Raw genomic sequence first — 17,066 nt, 5'->3', positions numbered from 1 at the left:
CTTTTAATTTTTCCCTTGTTTTCATGAATGTCTCGTAATTACGTCTGGTCTTCCATGCAACATAGTCATCATAGTTATAAGTATGTCTGGGTGGTTTTGCATCGTCTAATAATGTGTTAGGCATTCTTTTCTGATAACCATATAGCAAATAATGTGGGGATTCTCCTGTTGTCTCATTTACAATATTATTCAATGTGAATTGCACGTCTTCTAATGCTAAGTCCCACTCTTCTGTCCGTGGGCTCACTAAAGTTTTCAGGATATCCTTTATTTTACGATTAGTTCGTTCCACTGCTCCATTAGAACTTGGGTTATAAGCTGTTATTTGACACTTATTTATTTCATAAAATTCACATGTTTTCTTTAAAAGATCACTAGTAAACTCAGCAGCATTGTCCGAAAGGAGAACTTGTGGACATGATTGTCGTGTGATAATTCTAGATTTAAGAGCTGCAACTGTACCTGCATCCCTATTTCTTACTGGTACTGTTTCCACATATCTAGTTAAATAGTCTAAGAAGACTTTGTCTATTTCCTCTAATAGTGGTTGGAAATGGTTCTAAAAAGTCCATTGTGACTACTTGAAATGGATATTTTTCAAGTGGAGCTTTAAGATTTACGTTACCTTTATGTTGATTACAAACTATACGGTTTTGTACAAAGTTTTTGGCATCTTCACTACAATGTGGCCAAAAATAATTTCTGGTTATGATTCTGCTTATATTTTTAATTCCAGGATGTCCTGCTAACTTATATGAGTTTGTTAGTTCTAAAACTTTTCTGATTAGTGCTTTTGGGATGTATAGACGAGAACAACCATTCTTCTCTGTTGGCTTTTTATACAACAATCCATTTATTAGTTCAAAATCAGGTTTTAAGGATTTATCTGTCATTAACTGTCCTACTATTTGTCTGATTTCTGCATCATTTTCTCGTTGTATTTTCACTCTTTCTAGATCTAAATATACTACCTGACAACTAAAACAAAAGGTATTAGTGGTAATGCATTTTTCTGTTTCTTCTTGAGATCTGGATAATGCATCTGCCAAGGTGTTAAATTTCCCTGGAACATACCTGAATTCTGGGGCAAATTCTAATACACTAATGAACCATCTATTGAACTTCATGTTGTTTGTAAAGGCTCTCTTTTTAAATAAGTGACAAATAGGTTTGTGGTCAGTAAGCACATTAACCTTATGACCTCAAAGTATGTGTCTAAATTTCTTTAAACGCCAATATAAAGCTAAACACTCTCTTTCTGTGGTACTGTAGTTTCTTTCTGCTGGATTTAAAACTCTACTAGCATAATATACTTCCCTCATTCTAGTTTTTGCCTTTTGCAACAATACAGCTCCTATTCCTGTACTTGAGGCATCAAAAGCTAAGTAGAAGTCTTTGGAAAAATCTGGATAAACTAAAACAGGGTTCCTGGTCATTTTGCTCTTTAGTGTTTGAAAGGCTGATTCTTGTTCATCCTTCCATTCATAATTAATGTCCTTATTTGTAAGTTCTGTTAAAGGTTTGGCTATAGTAGCAAAACCCTTTATAAAAGATCTATAATAACCTACCATACCTAGGAACCTTCTTAATGCTTTCAAATTGGTGGGAGCTGGGTAATCAACTAGTGCCTTTATTTTACCTGCCTGCATGCGCAGTCCATCTTCACTAATTACATGACCCAAGTATTCTAAGGATGTCATCAGATTTTGACATTTCTTTAATTTTATTTTTAGTTTTGCAATTCTTAATCTCTCTAGGACCATTTCTAATGTCCTGCGGTGACTTTCTAAGTCTTTGCTAAAATTGATTACATCGTCTAAGTATACTGCAACGTTTTCTATGTCCCCTAGAATTTGTAGCATTAATCTGACAAATGTTAATGGGGCTGATGTTAGTCCAAATGGCATTACTTCAAACTGTAAATGTTCTTTACGGGTGCTGAAGGCTGTGATTGGTTTCGATTCTTCATCTAGAGGTACTTGCCAATATCCACTAAGCAAATCTAAGGATGAAAATATTTCGGCCCCTCCTAATTGAGCTAACATGTCCTGGATTACAGGCATCGGCATTCTATCTGGAACTGTGCTGGGATTTAACTTCCTGTAATCTATTACAAGTCTCCAACTACCATCTTTCTTAGGAACAAGTAACAATGGGGAATTATATGGAGATTTAGAAGGAATTACTACTCCATTTTCTTTCATTTCCTCTATCAACTTGTCAACTATGGGTCTCTGGCTTATGGGTAATCTGTAATTAGGAATGAAAAATGGCTTGGCTCCATCATGTAACAAAATGAGTTCTTCCTATTTTATCTCCTTCTATAGCTATTACATTTCTGTATTTCTCTAACACCTGAATTAAGTTTTGTCTATTTTCTGGAAAATCTGTTTTGTTTACTTCTGAACTTATTTGAGAGTTTTGGCCAGTTATATATGTATATATATATATATATATATATATATATATATATATATATATATATATATATATATATATATATATATATATATATATATATATATATATGTGTGTGTGTGTGTGTGTGTGTGGATTACGAGGGCTTGACTGCGTTTCTTACTTTACCTTGGTAATCTTAGCCTTACAAAAAAACCGTCATAAACCCGCAAACAGAATAACTGAAAGAATAATTAATAACTGGAGGGTCGGCAAGTGAGAAATTGTTTCTTAACACTGATTTATTTTACAAACAACATGGTAAATTCACAGTGGGAATAATGGACAATTCTCACTAAAATAAACATGTGGGAATAAGGGCACGACAGTGGTTCAATGAACTGATAATTAATGTATCACTATCCCAATAGGGTACATGTAAATGGCCACTTGCAAGTGGTCCTTAAGCTCAAACGGCAATGCAATGATACCAGCCTCGGTACGGGCGGCTTTTCAGGCAATTGGGAACACAGACGCACGGCTACGTATGTAACTTGCACTGATAACGCTCCAGATAAGACTATTTCCAAATTACTATCTCTCTAGTTAATGCAACAAGTGGAGGAAATACGTTTACTCTACTCACTTCTTGGCAAGGGCCATGTATTACATTATGCACTGTTTAAGGAATCACACATGGGGTATAACAATTCACTGTCCAAGTCGAAGAAACAAGGAATTTACTTGAGCGATGAAATTGCGAGAGAGGGATGATAAAAAAACGAGTCAAAGAAAAAGACACTGGCCAACCAATTCCCTTCTTTGGCACGTACTGTCTCTGCTTCCTGTTACTGCTGGCACACACAACTCCACACCAATGTGATCCAAGTCTATTGGGCAGTGTCCAGTAATGGGCTCAATCAATCCAGTGTGAGAAAGTCAGTTCCACCAGCTCAATACTCAATCGGGCTGAGGCCCCCAATGGTAGAGAGCAGATTGAACTGAGGACGAAAGGTGCTGGTTCTTTTTATTTCCTTGGATATGGCTTGGAGCTCTGCTTCGGGCACTGTTGTCGGCGCATACCTGCGGATTAGGGAAGCAGTCTCTGGCCAGTAAAAGGTGGAAAACACAGTGTGAGCTTAATTAAATTTTGAGATTAGACAGAGGGAACAGCTAACTACCCCAGGTGTGTTCCTTGGGGACACTAAGGCCCAACCCCTGAAGAGGGTTGTGTTGGACTATCCTAAAACTCTCCTCTCACTCCTCTACTTGTGGATCTACCTACACCCTACTGTCTGGTATTTTCACCATAAGATTCTTACAAGTTAGCGATCTAGTGGTGTTAATCGTGTATATATATATATATATATATATATATATATATATATATATATATATATATATATATATATATATATATATATATATATATATATATATATATTGTAACATGGATAACCACTTTATAAGCAAACCCAACTCCCTAACTGATTTATAAATTAAAAGAATTATTTTTCATATCGATAACTAACTGAGGAAGGGCGTGAGAAACTCAGCCCTTACCTAACTCTCTCTCCATACTCCCTTTTGGCACATCTTTTGACCTTTCCTAAGAACTGGTGACTGCTTGAAATGCCTCCTTTCACGTAAAAGGTGGAGGTGAAATCCTGCCGAAAAACTGCCAGGAAAATTGAGTCCCCCAAAGAAACGGGCAAACGTAGGGAGGCCAGAGGTCACAGAAAACAGAGATCTTGACCTACATGAGTGGTAGCCATCTTGAACCCAGAGGGCAGATGCTAGCACTCCTAACGCCCCCTGGAAAGAGGAGAAAAATAAGCTGGCGAGGTTACAAAAAGGGCCCAGCCAGCCGCTTCAGTCTCAGAACCCGACCTGGTGCCAGATCAAAAGCATATCCCCCTGCAAGCTCCTTCTTGAGCCTACCAACGTGGCTGCTTATGGCCACTCCCAGTACCTTATTTTGTGACCCAGTAAACTCATCCCTCCATCCCTGGTGTATTTTCTCGACGAGGCTCTCCACTGCTATGTTATAAGGTAACGTCATGATTCGAGGTTCTTTCAAACAGCCACGCAACTGAAACCTTTTGACTAGAATTCATTTCCTTTTCTGAAGTGCGTTTTCTCACAAAGTCCTGACTCAGTTAGCCCCAGTGTGAAGTGTGAACATACGCAGCTCGCACCAGAACTGAGTTATCTTGGCCGACATCGTTATAATTTCTGTACATAACCACTTGCATTTTTCAAATTGCAGACTGTGTTGTGAGCTGTGAAAACAACCGCTTGTCTTGCGCTTCTTGCAGTGACATTCTTACTGCCCTCACATCACCAAGGCCCCTTCCAAGAGGATCCCCCCATTTATTCTTCAAAACTTGAACAATTGCTGAATTATTTAATCCCGAGGCAGAATATTACTTTCCCCGCCTATCGTTCCCCAGTCTTCTGATTTACGTGTTTAACTTTGTAAATATAATCCCTTTAAAGTAACCCTAAGTGTTTATCTGCAACAATTCCTTGTTGAAATACGGATTTCGGCCCAACTGTTTTCTTATTAGGGTACTCACTGACCCAGAAACTGCAGTCAGCTAAGCAAGGTGTAGTAATTTCCCTGGACTTCAGCCAGATCCCCTGATTTGATTCATAAGCAAGGAGTAAAGTAAGGTCAGTACGAATACTCTACAAAAATATATATATTGTATATATAAAAATATATATAATATATTTTTATATATGTTATTTCCTACAAGGAAACAGAATACAACGATCACTGTCTCATACATACTGAAACTTCTGAATCAGGGATGAATTGCCCTATGCAGAAAGCTTCCACAGCACTAGGTGTGTCATAAACTTACACAGAAGGTCCACCAGTAAGACGCTGGACATCCCAGCACATCACAGGCAAAAAAGTAATGAAATCACAAAAGGGGCAGTACAGTAAAGGCCAGCCACAAGAGACAGATATGAAGGTCAGGGCGTAGGGCTTTACTCCACGACCTGATAAATGATGATGAAAGCGAAAAGTAAAAGTAGGAGACTTTTCTCATTCAGTACAGAAAGTGAGTGCCATTATAATATACACAACACTTACCATACCTGGAGAGATAAACGCTGGCACTTCTTCAAGCAATACAATTTGGAGACATATAGCAAATGTATCCACTCAGAAGCACGCGATCATATAAACACAACGCTCTTGTGGGTTACATTTCTTTCGTTTTTTCTTCTTTGTCATCCAGAATAACACAGGCGGACTCATTCCGATTGTTGAAGTTGCTGTTGCGGAGACGAGAATGATGTTCAACAAAAACCTGAGCCAGGTCAGTGTTGTGTGGTATTGGAATGAGGGGTTCTTGCATAATTTTTACATCATCAGACCTTAGTGGGAAACCTCTAAAGCCAAAGTTTCATCCCGGTCGGCTGGATATTTCCAGAAAATTATAAAGGGCCAAAGTCTGGGTTTTTGTGTACTTCTGGTGGCTGGGTTTTACTAACTGCCAACTACCGTGGCAGTTGATACTGTGCCATTCTATATCTTGCAAGCACTCGTACTTCCTGGATGGTGAGGCTCCTCCTCTCTAATATGCCTTTCACACTTCCAGATCTTGTAGGCTACACATAGAAAAATCACCCACACTACTCCTTCTATATACCTCCCCATTTCTCACTTGTTCAGTTGTTCTTAAACTGCAGACACTGTGTAAACAATAATTCATATCTACAGCTTCCACCTTATTTCCTTCATTTGGACCAACATCCTGCCATACACATTTCCTGGTATAAGTTTGTCCCTATAATTCTTATAGCTTCCTCTCACTAATTCCAGTGGAGCTTTCCCCTCATTCACACATACTTACTCACCCTGGACAGCCACTTTATCACACCGTCGCCATCATACTGCGGTGTCTTCCATCAACCTCTTGATTGCCCTCCTTACATCCTCAACAGTAATCTCCACAGCATTTTCAAAATGACCCCCTTCCCTTCCTGCATCACTCAGCTCCGCCTCTCTCCCATCTACCACATCCAACAAATCCTCAAAATACTCGCTCTGTTGACCCAGGGTTGCATTCTCTTCAGACAGTACTTCTTCATCTGCGTCTTTATACTGAGATCCATTAATTGCCAATTAGCATTTCTCTCTGCGTTTACCTCCTCATAAAACAACTTCTTTCTCCCTGGAGTCCTTGCTCACCTCCCCCACCCCTTTATTTGATACATGCCTTCTCTCTCTCTCTCGTTCGTCTTACCACCTTATCAGCGAGCGCTTTTATAGTTTTTCTCCTTCTAACTGTCATTTGCGACCATGAAACTCTGTGGTACTGACTGTGTAGTAGGTTACCCAGTTTTCCCGGACAAAGCAGCAGTTTTCATATAGTCTACTGAAGTTCTCGGAAATGTTAAAACCAGCTGACTCTGTTCACCGATCTATGAATTAGGCGCCTGGAAACAGTCTGTGTAATGGCTGGAAGAGTGTTTAGGACTGACTGACCTTTACATATTTATCTCCAGTCTAATAATATATTTACAAATTACTTTCATAGAAAAAGCACGAGTGCTTGTCATGACAAGAGAACCTTGATACAGTGACTTCGCCAGAAAAATGGTTATTCATTATCTAAGGCAAAGCGTTGCTTCTTCAATTTTCTTAAGGTTTTTCATTTTCGTTGAGTCGTCAGAGAATATGGAAAATAATTAATTAGAAATGTTTGCGTGATGGCTAATTAGATACTCACCGTACTGAAGGATAATTTTTGGTTTCACATTATATTGCCATGAATTACGCAATAGGAAACAAGGTCAATGTAAACGCAAAATCTAAGCAAGGCATATGGACCCTTGAAGCCTTCCTGCTTGATTTAACTTCCCTTCTAACTTGTACAATTATTTCTTCCAACAGTTGGTCGGCTAGTAATGTTCAGGCCTTGCAGCAAAATAAAAAAAAAAAGAACCAAAAATAATCAATAAGCAGACTGGCCATATTTCTCTGCATTCCCAGATAGGTTACATGTATTGAAATTACAAAGTATAATAAACAAAGCCTCTCCCAAGGAACAGAGAGCAAATAGGAAGAGAATAACAATCTTGATGAGCAGAAAGATGGTCTATGTAGGTAGACATCTCAGGTCTTAAAAATTTGGGAAACGTGATTTCTAATAGAAAGATGGTCCATTTAATGATTATCTCCATCCTTCTCCTCTTTAATCTTGTCATTATCACCAATAGTAATAGCTCATATTTTCTTTGAATATCAATTATCATAACATCCTACAACCTCCTGGATAAACAGAAACCTGAAGGATGTGTTTTTACTTGGCATCCAGCCTTTGTTGTTTTCATAAACTTTCAGTGACATTTCTTGACCTTAACTTGTATATGATTAGAAGAATAGTTGTTCATGATTTGCTCTTCCTGAGAACAAAACTGGAAAAATATTGGTTTCCTCCCATTTTTCAATGTGTTAAGATTTTCATCCATAGGTTTTCATAATTACTGGTTCCCAGTGTGAGACATGATTATGTAATCCTAGTATTAGTATTTATTATTTTCATCACGCAATCAGAAATGAGTTAACTGAGTTAGATAAAAATCTGAATCATTGCAAGATATTTTTAGGAAAGGTATCAAGTTCACATCGTTTTGAAGCATCAGTCAATAATACTACAAAGACGATTAAAATTTCGACTTATTTCCTCTCTATTTCTTACAGTTGCGATAGAAAACTTACCAGAACCTGCTGCTCAAAGGAGAGACTCGCGAGAGGAGGAATCGCCACCTGTGGAGGAATGCCGAGCAGTCAGAACTGAAGGTGAAGTAGGTGAAGAGAAGACACAGAGAAGAGAAGAAAAACATGATGAGGATGAGGAACATGCCTATCAAGGTCTCGATTTTCCATCTGTAGGAGACAGCACTACACATACACCTCCTGAAGAGGAGGTCCCGGGGAGGGATAGAAGTGGCTCCACTCCTGGGAAGAGACCCTCAGAAAGTTCGAGCCTCACCTCCACTCGAACAGTCCGGAAACCAAAGACTGGGAGACCGAGACCTTCGAGCGCCCAGAGAGTAAAGAAAGGAAGTGGAAAGCCTTTATTCGATGCGAAACCTCTCCGCCACGGTCTCCAGGAGCGAGCTAGCTCTTGTGGTTCAAGTACCTATACTAGGATCCCTGGGGAACCCTATCGATCGTCTTTGACACATAAAGGCCGGGGTGTCAAACACAGCGCTAAGAATATCAGACCCTCTTCGGCTACACATAAGACCTCAGGTTCTCTCAGACTTGGCTCACCTGAAAAAACCAAAGGCATCCCGATTAAACAACAGACACCGATACTGACACTGAAAGGTTAGGAGGTTAGACTTCAAATTCTAGATGTGTGTTATTTTGAAATTTGTTGTCTGTGAAAATCCTCCCAGCCTTCCTCAAACAATCCAAATCATATCGTGACAGAATTATGCATTGCCGACTATTAACTGTCTTTTATTTTTCAGAGAGTCAGCCCAGAAGTGCACTCCGTCCAAGTTCGGGAGCAAGACCAAAATCTCCAACAAAGGTACTAACTGTACTAGGTGCTCAAGTTTTCAAGTTTCAGACCTTGTCGCTTTTGAATTGTTTGGAGATTCATCTAGAAGAATCACTATGTGTTCTCTCTCAAGAATTTACAGCGCAAATATTTTTTATCTTAGCACTGACTGCATCTCTTCGCTCTTGTTGTTGATAATAGCTTTGCCCTTCAACAGAGTTCTGGCACGTGGCCTAGGGGTGCCCACCGCCATGTTGCTTCCGCTGAGCCGCCGGCATCTAACAGACCTCGAATCACATGGGCATCTACACCACCTCTCTATCAAGGGGCACGGTTAGTCAGGGGCGTATTTTAGGGGGGATGGGTGGGTATGGATTTGTTAGCTTAGATGCACTTGGTGTCCCTATATTATATGTTATGGGCACAAAGGAAAGCAGACAAATGAGAATATTCGTTGGAAATGCCGTAGGCAGAGGACGCGGCATTTCCCAACCACAACAAATGAAAGACTTTAAGAAAAAAATAAGTGGAGGGCAGATCTTTACATAGATGAATCTTCTGAATGAGAATCTTCCTCAGCAAGCTGGCTTCTTCAGTCATTCATAACCCCATCTGACAAGAGACACCCTGTAAAATGCTTGGCCAGAAAAGGACAGTGCACAGTCGAAAATATAAGCCAAGTAGCAGTAAACAGATATATAAATACTATACATCTAAGAGCAAGATAGAATAAACATTAAAAATAATGATTCCATGCAAATATGACATGATGAAATAAAAGAAAAAAAGGTAAATACATTATTCCTTCTCATGAACGTCAAACCAGAGTTAGCGATCGATGTGTAGAACAAGACAGTTTCAGGAAGAGGCTGAACTCCGATTTGTTCCCAAGATGTGTGACGCTGTGTTCGATCATCTGAAACTTTCAGTCTTTACTCCTTGGCTTTGAGGGAGATCCAGGGGTTAGCTTCCCTTCCCGTTGGTTCCTCAATTGGAAAGCAAATTAAAACAAGCAGTAGCAGGAATTGTCGGGTCATTGATTTATGTAAGACAAGAGTTGAAGAGTCAAATATCTTGCCTTTGAGATTCCTAACAGACACCATTACCAAAGGCTAGTGTAAACAGGCTTTCTTCATTCGGTCTTAGACAGAAGAAAAAATGCTGGTAGTCATGTGCGAGTCACAATGCATGAAAGGATGATGCGCCCTCCAAGAAGGGCGTCTTTCTTCCGTCTTGCTTTCCACCCTCCCCAGCACTTGATTGCTAGCGCAGCTGCGAGATTTTCCTCCTGTTACACCTTCCAAACCTTTTTACTGTCAGGTTCCGCTTCACCGCTGAATAACCTCATAGGTCCCAGAGCTTGGCCTTTGGCCTAAATTCTACTCTATTCTTTTCTTTTAAAAATTGGATATATATCAAGAATCATGGAAGATCTGTTAACTTAAATCGGATATAAATTAAGAAACCGACTGAACATCTACTTCCTAAGAAAGAGTTTTGCGGAATGATCAGCAGACGAGTCTTGATATGACATCAAGTTTCTCATCCAGGCCGCAGGATCTGCATGAGCTCACTGCACACAAAAATTTACAGTTCTCACTGGAAATTAAAAAATAATACAAATCTTGTTTAGGCTTCCTTTAGTTTTATTGCCATGTCAGTGACATGTGTGAAAAATACGTGTGTAAGAATCGCATCCGCGCAAATGATTAAGCTAAATTAACTAAATCATCAATGAAGGTTGTACTGACAACCTTTGAAAAGCTTTTATTTGAAATATATGAGAAGTTTCATGTACGGACATGTATTATACATATGTATGCATGTATAATTGGTTCGTGAAGATATGGAACGTGATGAATACATATTTAAAGATAAATGCACTGAGTCTGCTAGTAAAGGGCCGTGTGTCGAAAGGCCTCGCAACCTCTCAGATGTTTCACTTTTCCTTCCTCCCATTTGCCTTCATATATGCATACATACATAAATATGTATGTATGTAAGTATATGTATGTATGCATATATATATATATATATATATATATATATACATATACATACATACACTAGCAGACTCAGCGCATTTAACTTTATATATGTATTCATCACGTTCCACATCTTCATGAACCAGTCATACATGTATGCATATGTATAATACATGTCTGTACATGAAACTTCTTCTCATATATATCAAATAAAAGCTTTTCAAAGGTTGTCAGTACAACCTTCATTGATGATTTAGTTAATTTAGCTTAATCATTTGCGCAGATGATGCGATTCTTACGCACGTATTTTTCACACATTTCACTGACATGGCGATAAAACTAATGGATGCCACAACAAGATTTGTATTATTTTTCAGTTTTCAGCGAGAGAGAGCTTTAACTCATATAACGCAAACGAGGATACATCTGTAAAATGAGAAATCGGCCAAAATTCATTCTTTTCTGCCACTGAACCACTCCCGCTCCTTTCCACTCTTTATTCAGCAATGAGGGAGAAAAGAGCATACTTGCACTCCAAATACGGTAGCACTCCTCTTTGGAGCACAAATGTCGACTCATGTTTGCGAGTTGTGTGCAGCTGAGAAGGGAAACACTTGCTCTGGATGGATTTGCTATCTACTGAACAGTAGATTGTAAATTCATTCTGTTCACATTTGGTTTGTGACGTTGTGTGTTTTGCCCATACTGAATGAAGGCTCCAAAAAGACTGTCAGATCCAAAGTCAGCTCAGATTAAACTTCAAATAGGTAAATCCCCCTCTTGTTTATTACTGTCAAATTTATTTGATTCTGTGCAGGGGTCATCAGTATTTCCATAATTAGTGTAAAAAACAGGGCTCATTGCTGCTTTTATACGCATAACTATTTCTTGCTTTAAAAATTCTTGTCTTTCTCTGGCTATATATATTTTAGTCCATTTAAACCTTAACAATTTTAAAAACTTTTGTTGAATTATCTGTCTCTTGTGGCCTGCTTCATTCTATTTTATCCATTTCTACTTTGGTTTTTCTTCAAGAAAGCGAAAGCGATACGAGTCAGTCTCTCTCTCTCCACCAAGTCAGTTGGTCATTTTTATTTGTTTTGTTCAGTTGAGGCCCAATTCATCTTAGTATTTGCATCTTTATTGTCGATCAGTCTACTCTCCCCTCAACCTCATTTTTTTCCTTCAGTATATTCTATTCTCCCTCGTCATTATTTTCTAGTTCCTCCTAGTCTTTTCTTTCTTCAGTTCATATTTCCACTTCGTTAAATGTTAACATTTTGTAAATATAAAAGATTCAGTCGATCATAATTTCATTTTCCCAATTTATCTGTTCTAGGCATGTAAAACATCATTTGACGCGCCAATATTAGGATCTCTTTTTGCTTTTTAATTCATGATACAAAATTCTTATAATATTATTCGTGTTTCCTGTTACATTCCAGCTTATTCTTTTACTCACACTTTATAGTGCCGTTATTAACTCTATCTCTTGCCATTTATCTTTCTAAACTCTTCCTTGCATTCCCCTCGTCTTTATTCTCCTCGACACAAAACTGAAAGGAAAAAGGGAAAACAAATCCATGACTGAAGCCTTTTCTCCTTCCCCTTTCCTTCCTCCCCCCCCCTATCATAGGACTGCATGTTCGCAGGAGGAGTTCGGATTCCAGCGTGTCCCTGGTGTTATCCTTGAGTGACATCGCGGCAGGGGACATCATCCCGCAAGGGGTCACAATCGAACCCCTAGGCACCGAGAGCGATGACGGGTCGCCCTCCGCCAACTCTGCCGCCGAGTGTGACAGACAGTCCAGCGAAGGCGGACACCACGAAAATGACATTCGCAGGGAATTTGCCTCACGGTCACAGGAAGGTCTTTATGACAATATTCCTCCTTACAGGTAGGTGATGTTCAAAATTTCAGTCTCTTTCAAAGTATGTGGAAATTTACTTCATTGCATCGTCATTTCGCTTCAATTAGGCTGTATCCTATTACAGAACTGTGAAACTCTTTCCATTAACACTTGCAGAAATCAATCCGTAGGACAAATAAGGCCACAAACAAAGTAGAACAAATTTAATACAAATGAATGAAGGACTTTTTTCTCTCAGTTCTCGTGTTTCATCAGAATCAAATTGCCTTTCATGGTCGAGGCCTGAGACTCCTAGAAGTTGTCCTGCTGTATGATTAGGTCATCAGAGATCAGTCCTACCCAGCTCTCTTTCAACAGCTGTTCTCTTCCAGCTCTCTTTTATTAGCTAACTTTTCCAGCTCTCTTTTAATAGCTGCCCTTTTCCAGCTCTCTTCAACAGCTGTTCTTTTCCAGCTCTCTGCAACAGCTGTTCTTTTCCAGCTCTCTTTTAATAGCTAACTTTTCCAGCTCTTTATTAATAGCTGCCCTTTTTCCACATCTTTTTAATAGCCGCCCTTTTCCACATCTCTTTTAATAGCTGCCCTTTTCCACATCTCTTTTAATAGCTGCCCTTTTCCACATCTTTTTAATAGCCGCCCTTTTCCACATCTCTTTTAATAGCTGCCCTTTTCCACATCTCTTTTAATAGCTGCCCTTTTCCACATCTCTTTTAATAGCTGCCCTTTTCCACATCTCTTTTAACAGCTGTCATTTTAAAGCTCACGTTTAAAGGATGCCTTTTTCCAGCTCTCTTTCAATAGCTGCTCTTTGTCAACTCTGTTTAATAGCTGTCATTTTTCTTTTGCCCAGCTCTCTTTCGATAGCTGCTCTTTGTTCTTTTTAGCTGTTCTTTTCTCTTCGATAGCTGTTCTTTTCCAGCTCTTTAACAGCTGTTCCTTTCCAGTTCTCTTTTAATCGCTGCCTTTTTCCAAGCTCTCTTTAATTGCTGTTCTTTTCCAGCTTTTTTTAATGGCTGCCCTTTTCCAGCTCTCTTCAATAGCTGTTCTTTTGCAGCTTTATTTTCATAGCTGCCTTTTTCAGCTCTCTTCGACAGCTGTTCTTTTTAAGCTCTCCTTTATTAGCTACCTTTTTCCAGCTCTCTTTAATAGCTATTCTATTTCAGCTCTTTTAATAACTACCTTCTTCAAGCTCTCTTTGATAGCTGTTCTTCTTCTCTCTTTTAATAGCTACCTTTTTCCAGCTCTCTTTGATAGCTCTTCTTCTTCTTCTCTCTTTTAATAGCTGCCTCAGATTTCAGACAAAGAGAATTTATGTTTAACAGAAGGGCCTATTCCTTTTCCTTCTTTCGTTTCTTTATTTTCCATCCCGAAAATCTGGGCAGCTATGTTTCCCGTTCAACTTTGCAATCAGGACATGAACCAGATCACGGAATGGTGTAACCGGTGGGTTATGAGGCTGAACTCCAGCAAAACGAAAACACTTTTGATTAGCAGATCTAGTACAGATTTCCCACACCATCGTTCCCTTAAGGTGGATGGGACTTTGCTGAATGAGTCTGAATCTTTAACTTTTCTAAGTGTAACTTTTGACTCACATCTTGCTTTTGAGAAACATCTAATGAAAGTTTCAGCAAATGCCGCACGAACGTTAGGTATTGTTTTAAGGCCTCATCTATTTATGACAGTGACAAAATCAGTGCAGCATGTTTTAGGTCATTTGTGCTTCCTTTACTTGAATACTGTTCTTCGCTGAGGATGTCTGCATCTGCCACAGATTTCTCTCTTTCAGATGACTTGGACCATCGACGGATGGTCTCTTGTCTGTCACTTTTTCGTAAGTTGTGTTTCAATGGAGATATTTCACATTCACAATTGATCCCTGGTCCCTTTTTCTTACCGAGAGCAACCAGAGTCGCTGAAATGCAGCACCAATATGCAGTAAATGTTTAGCCTCGCTGTCGAACTTCTCAGTTCCAGAGGACCTTTATTCCTCACACCGTTGGACTGTGGAACAGTCTCCATGTCATGACTGCAACTTCAGAAGATGTCATGCACTACCCTGCATTTTGAACATTTTTTCATTTAAGTTCAATTAATTTTTTTTTTTTAATAAAGATGCAATTTGCTTTACCTTACTCTTACCCTAATGAACTTTTCTTTACTTGCATTTTTATTAATACATTTTTCTCTGTTTATTACTTTATTAATTTTTTTTTTTTTTAATTTCCAGCCACACAATCCCAAGACGTCACTTAATTGGGATGAAATCGTGTTCTCCACAGTTTTGAATAGGTTGCTCGTGTGAAAAACGAACGAGAAGTCTACAGAAATGTAAATAAAAAATGTGAAGAAATGCCTCACGAGAAATGCCAGCAAAAATCAAGTAAAGGGACAAGACGCTTTTGAACTTTTCTTCCTTCTTGCAGGTCCTTGCTTCCTTCGCGGTTAAACAACCCCCCCCCCTCCATCCCCTTCCCCTTGTCCTTCTACAGGCCTGGCCTAGAAATGGCATTTGGTTCCCCGTGCTAGTGGCCTTTGCTCTTGAATAAAAGGTATGATTACAGTCTCTGTTAATCCTGCCAGTATCAACAGACACATCACTTCGATGATGCTAACAACTACGTGATCTTGCAGACTGGCTCCCGCGCTACCCACCGCTTTCGTTGCTGGCCGTTGGAGTCCCTGCAGCGACTCCACTACCCTCACACCGGCCTCGACGCCACGGCTTCCTCGCAGAAGAGCTCCGACGCCCACCACAACGTGCCCGAGAACGCCCAGCGCTAAGCGACGCTTCCCAGGTCGTAGGCGCATTTCTAGCGCCAGACCTGCTTCCAGTACGCCGCCTCCGGCCAGACAGAATCTCAGTGGCAGTCTTGACGAGATTGGTAGGTCCTACTTTGTTTCGGGAATTCTCTGAACACTGCTGCCTGAGAGTTCGATGAAGCATACCCCTATACCCATAAAACAACAAATTAACCTTTAAAAGTGACTTCCTAAAGAGGGCGAGTGTAATGATGAGGAAGGAAAGAGGAGTACAAATAATTTTGTCGCAAGGAGAAATTCTTTCGACGACAGATATTTCCATTTGCGACAAGATGGAGTCACCAATTTTCATATGACTTCGCGCTGAGCCACTCACTATCTCAACCATAGACTATCCTTGAATATAACGTTGTCAGGACATCTTTACACATGAGGAAAATTCCTTTCTTCGAGTTTGTGGAAAAACATAAGTTGTTCATATTATATTTAACGGGGTTAAAATCAAAGAAGTCTTGTTGGCTCATTGACCATGAATGCCTGACTTAAGTTGCAAAAGAGCTAAAGCGCCCACAAAACAATTACAATAAGACGTTACTATGTAAAATCTGGTTACCAAAAGGATATAACCGAAAAAACACAGAGTTCCAGTCTAATATCAGTTTGCAGATAGTTTTTCAGACGTTGGGAAATGTTATTTTATCTCCCTCTCTCTCTCTCCTGTACCTATCAGCAGGTACAAAAGCAGACGGAGGGCCAGGACTGCGCCTGCGCACCGGACCTTCCAGCCTGGATTTCATGCGTCCTCAGAGTGCCAGTTCATCTCTGGCATCTTCGGGCGCCACTTACAGGATCTCAAGACTCACTTCAGGACTTGCGAGGTAATTTTCAAGAAAAAGTGTTACATTAGGAAATGTACTCGTAGGCCAAGCTTATCTGATTTGTAACATAATCTTCACTTTTAACTTTCTTTATAAAAAGCTAAACCTTTTTTATCGTTTAACTACGGAATATGAAGTGGATAGAATTTTATTGTTCATAGAATCTTGTAAGTACCAAAGAAGTTGTCGCAGAAATCTGAAAACATTTTCCGAACTTGAATTTCCCCTAATAACTACCAGTAAATGCATTGCATAGTGATTTCATTTCTACCAACATTTTTGTGCATATATTCTGTGCAGGCAGTGGTACAATACGTACCTGGTGTGTGGTCAGCAGTGACCTCTAGTGACATCTCCCAGTACCTCAGGATTTGTAAGAAACTCTTAAGATTTTTCACAACTTCTTTGACTCGGGAGAACCTCTCTTCTATATAACCCCTCCCCCTTCCCACTTCCATCCCCCCTCTCCAAGCACACAAGCAAGTTTTAATTTACTTGTGTCCTCGCCTTCACTTCCCTCTTCCCTTCCCATCCCCTCCCTCTTCCAACCCCTTCCCCTACCCCTCCTCTTCCAAAGCACCGATCAAGTGTTAATTTAGCTGTCTTCGCCCTCCCCTTCCATTTCCATCCCCTCCCC

At 39.7% G+C, this 17,066-nt stretch overlaps 1 protein-coding gene across 1 annotated transcript in view; it reads left to right on the top strand.

Annotated features, from left to right (window-relative positions):
* The window catches only part of LOC136847626 (uncharacterized), a 103,915-nt gene that overhangs the window by 48,894 nt on the left and 37,955 nt on the right, over positions 1–17,066 (top strand). The window contains exons 6-11 of the mRNA XM_067119341.1: positions 8,123–8,755; positions 8,902–8,963; positions 9,151–9,266; positions 12,571–12,816; positions 15,423–15,673; positions 16,282–16,429. Coding sequence (XP_066975442.1) covers positions 8,123–8,755; positions 8,902–8,963; positions 9,151–9,266; positions 12,571–12,816; positions 15,423–15,673; positions 16,282–16,429 — 1,456 coding nt within the window. The remainder of the gene's footprint in view (positions 1–8,122; positions 8,756–8,901; positions 8,964–9,150; positions 9,267–12,570; positions 12,817–15,422; positions 15,674–16,281; positions 16,430–17,066) is intronic.

This window comes from Macrobrachium rosenbergii, chromosome 17 (assembly GCF_040412425.1).
Source record: "Macrobrachium rosenbergii isolate ZJJX-2024 chromosome 17, ASM4041242v1, whole genome shotgun sequence".
NCBI classification, from domain to species: domain Eukaryota; kingdom Metazoa; phylum Arthropoda; class Malacostraca; order Decapoda; family Palaemonidae; genus Macrobrachium; species Macrobrachium rosenbergii.
The sequence above is the reverse complement of the archived record's forward strand: the minus strand, read 5'-3'. Positions and strand labels throughout refer to the sequence as shown.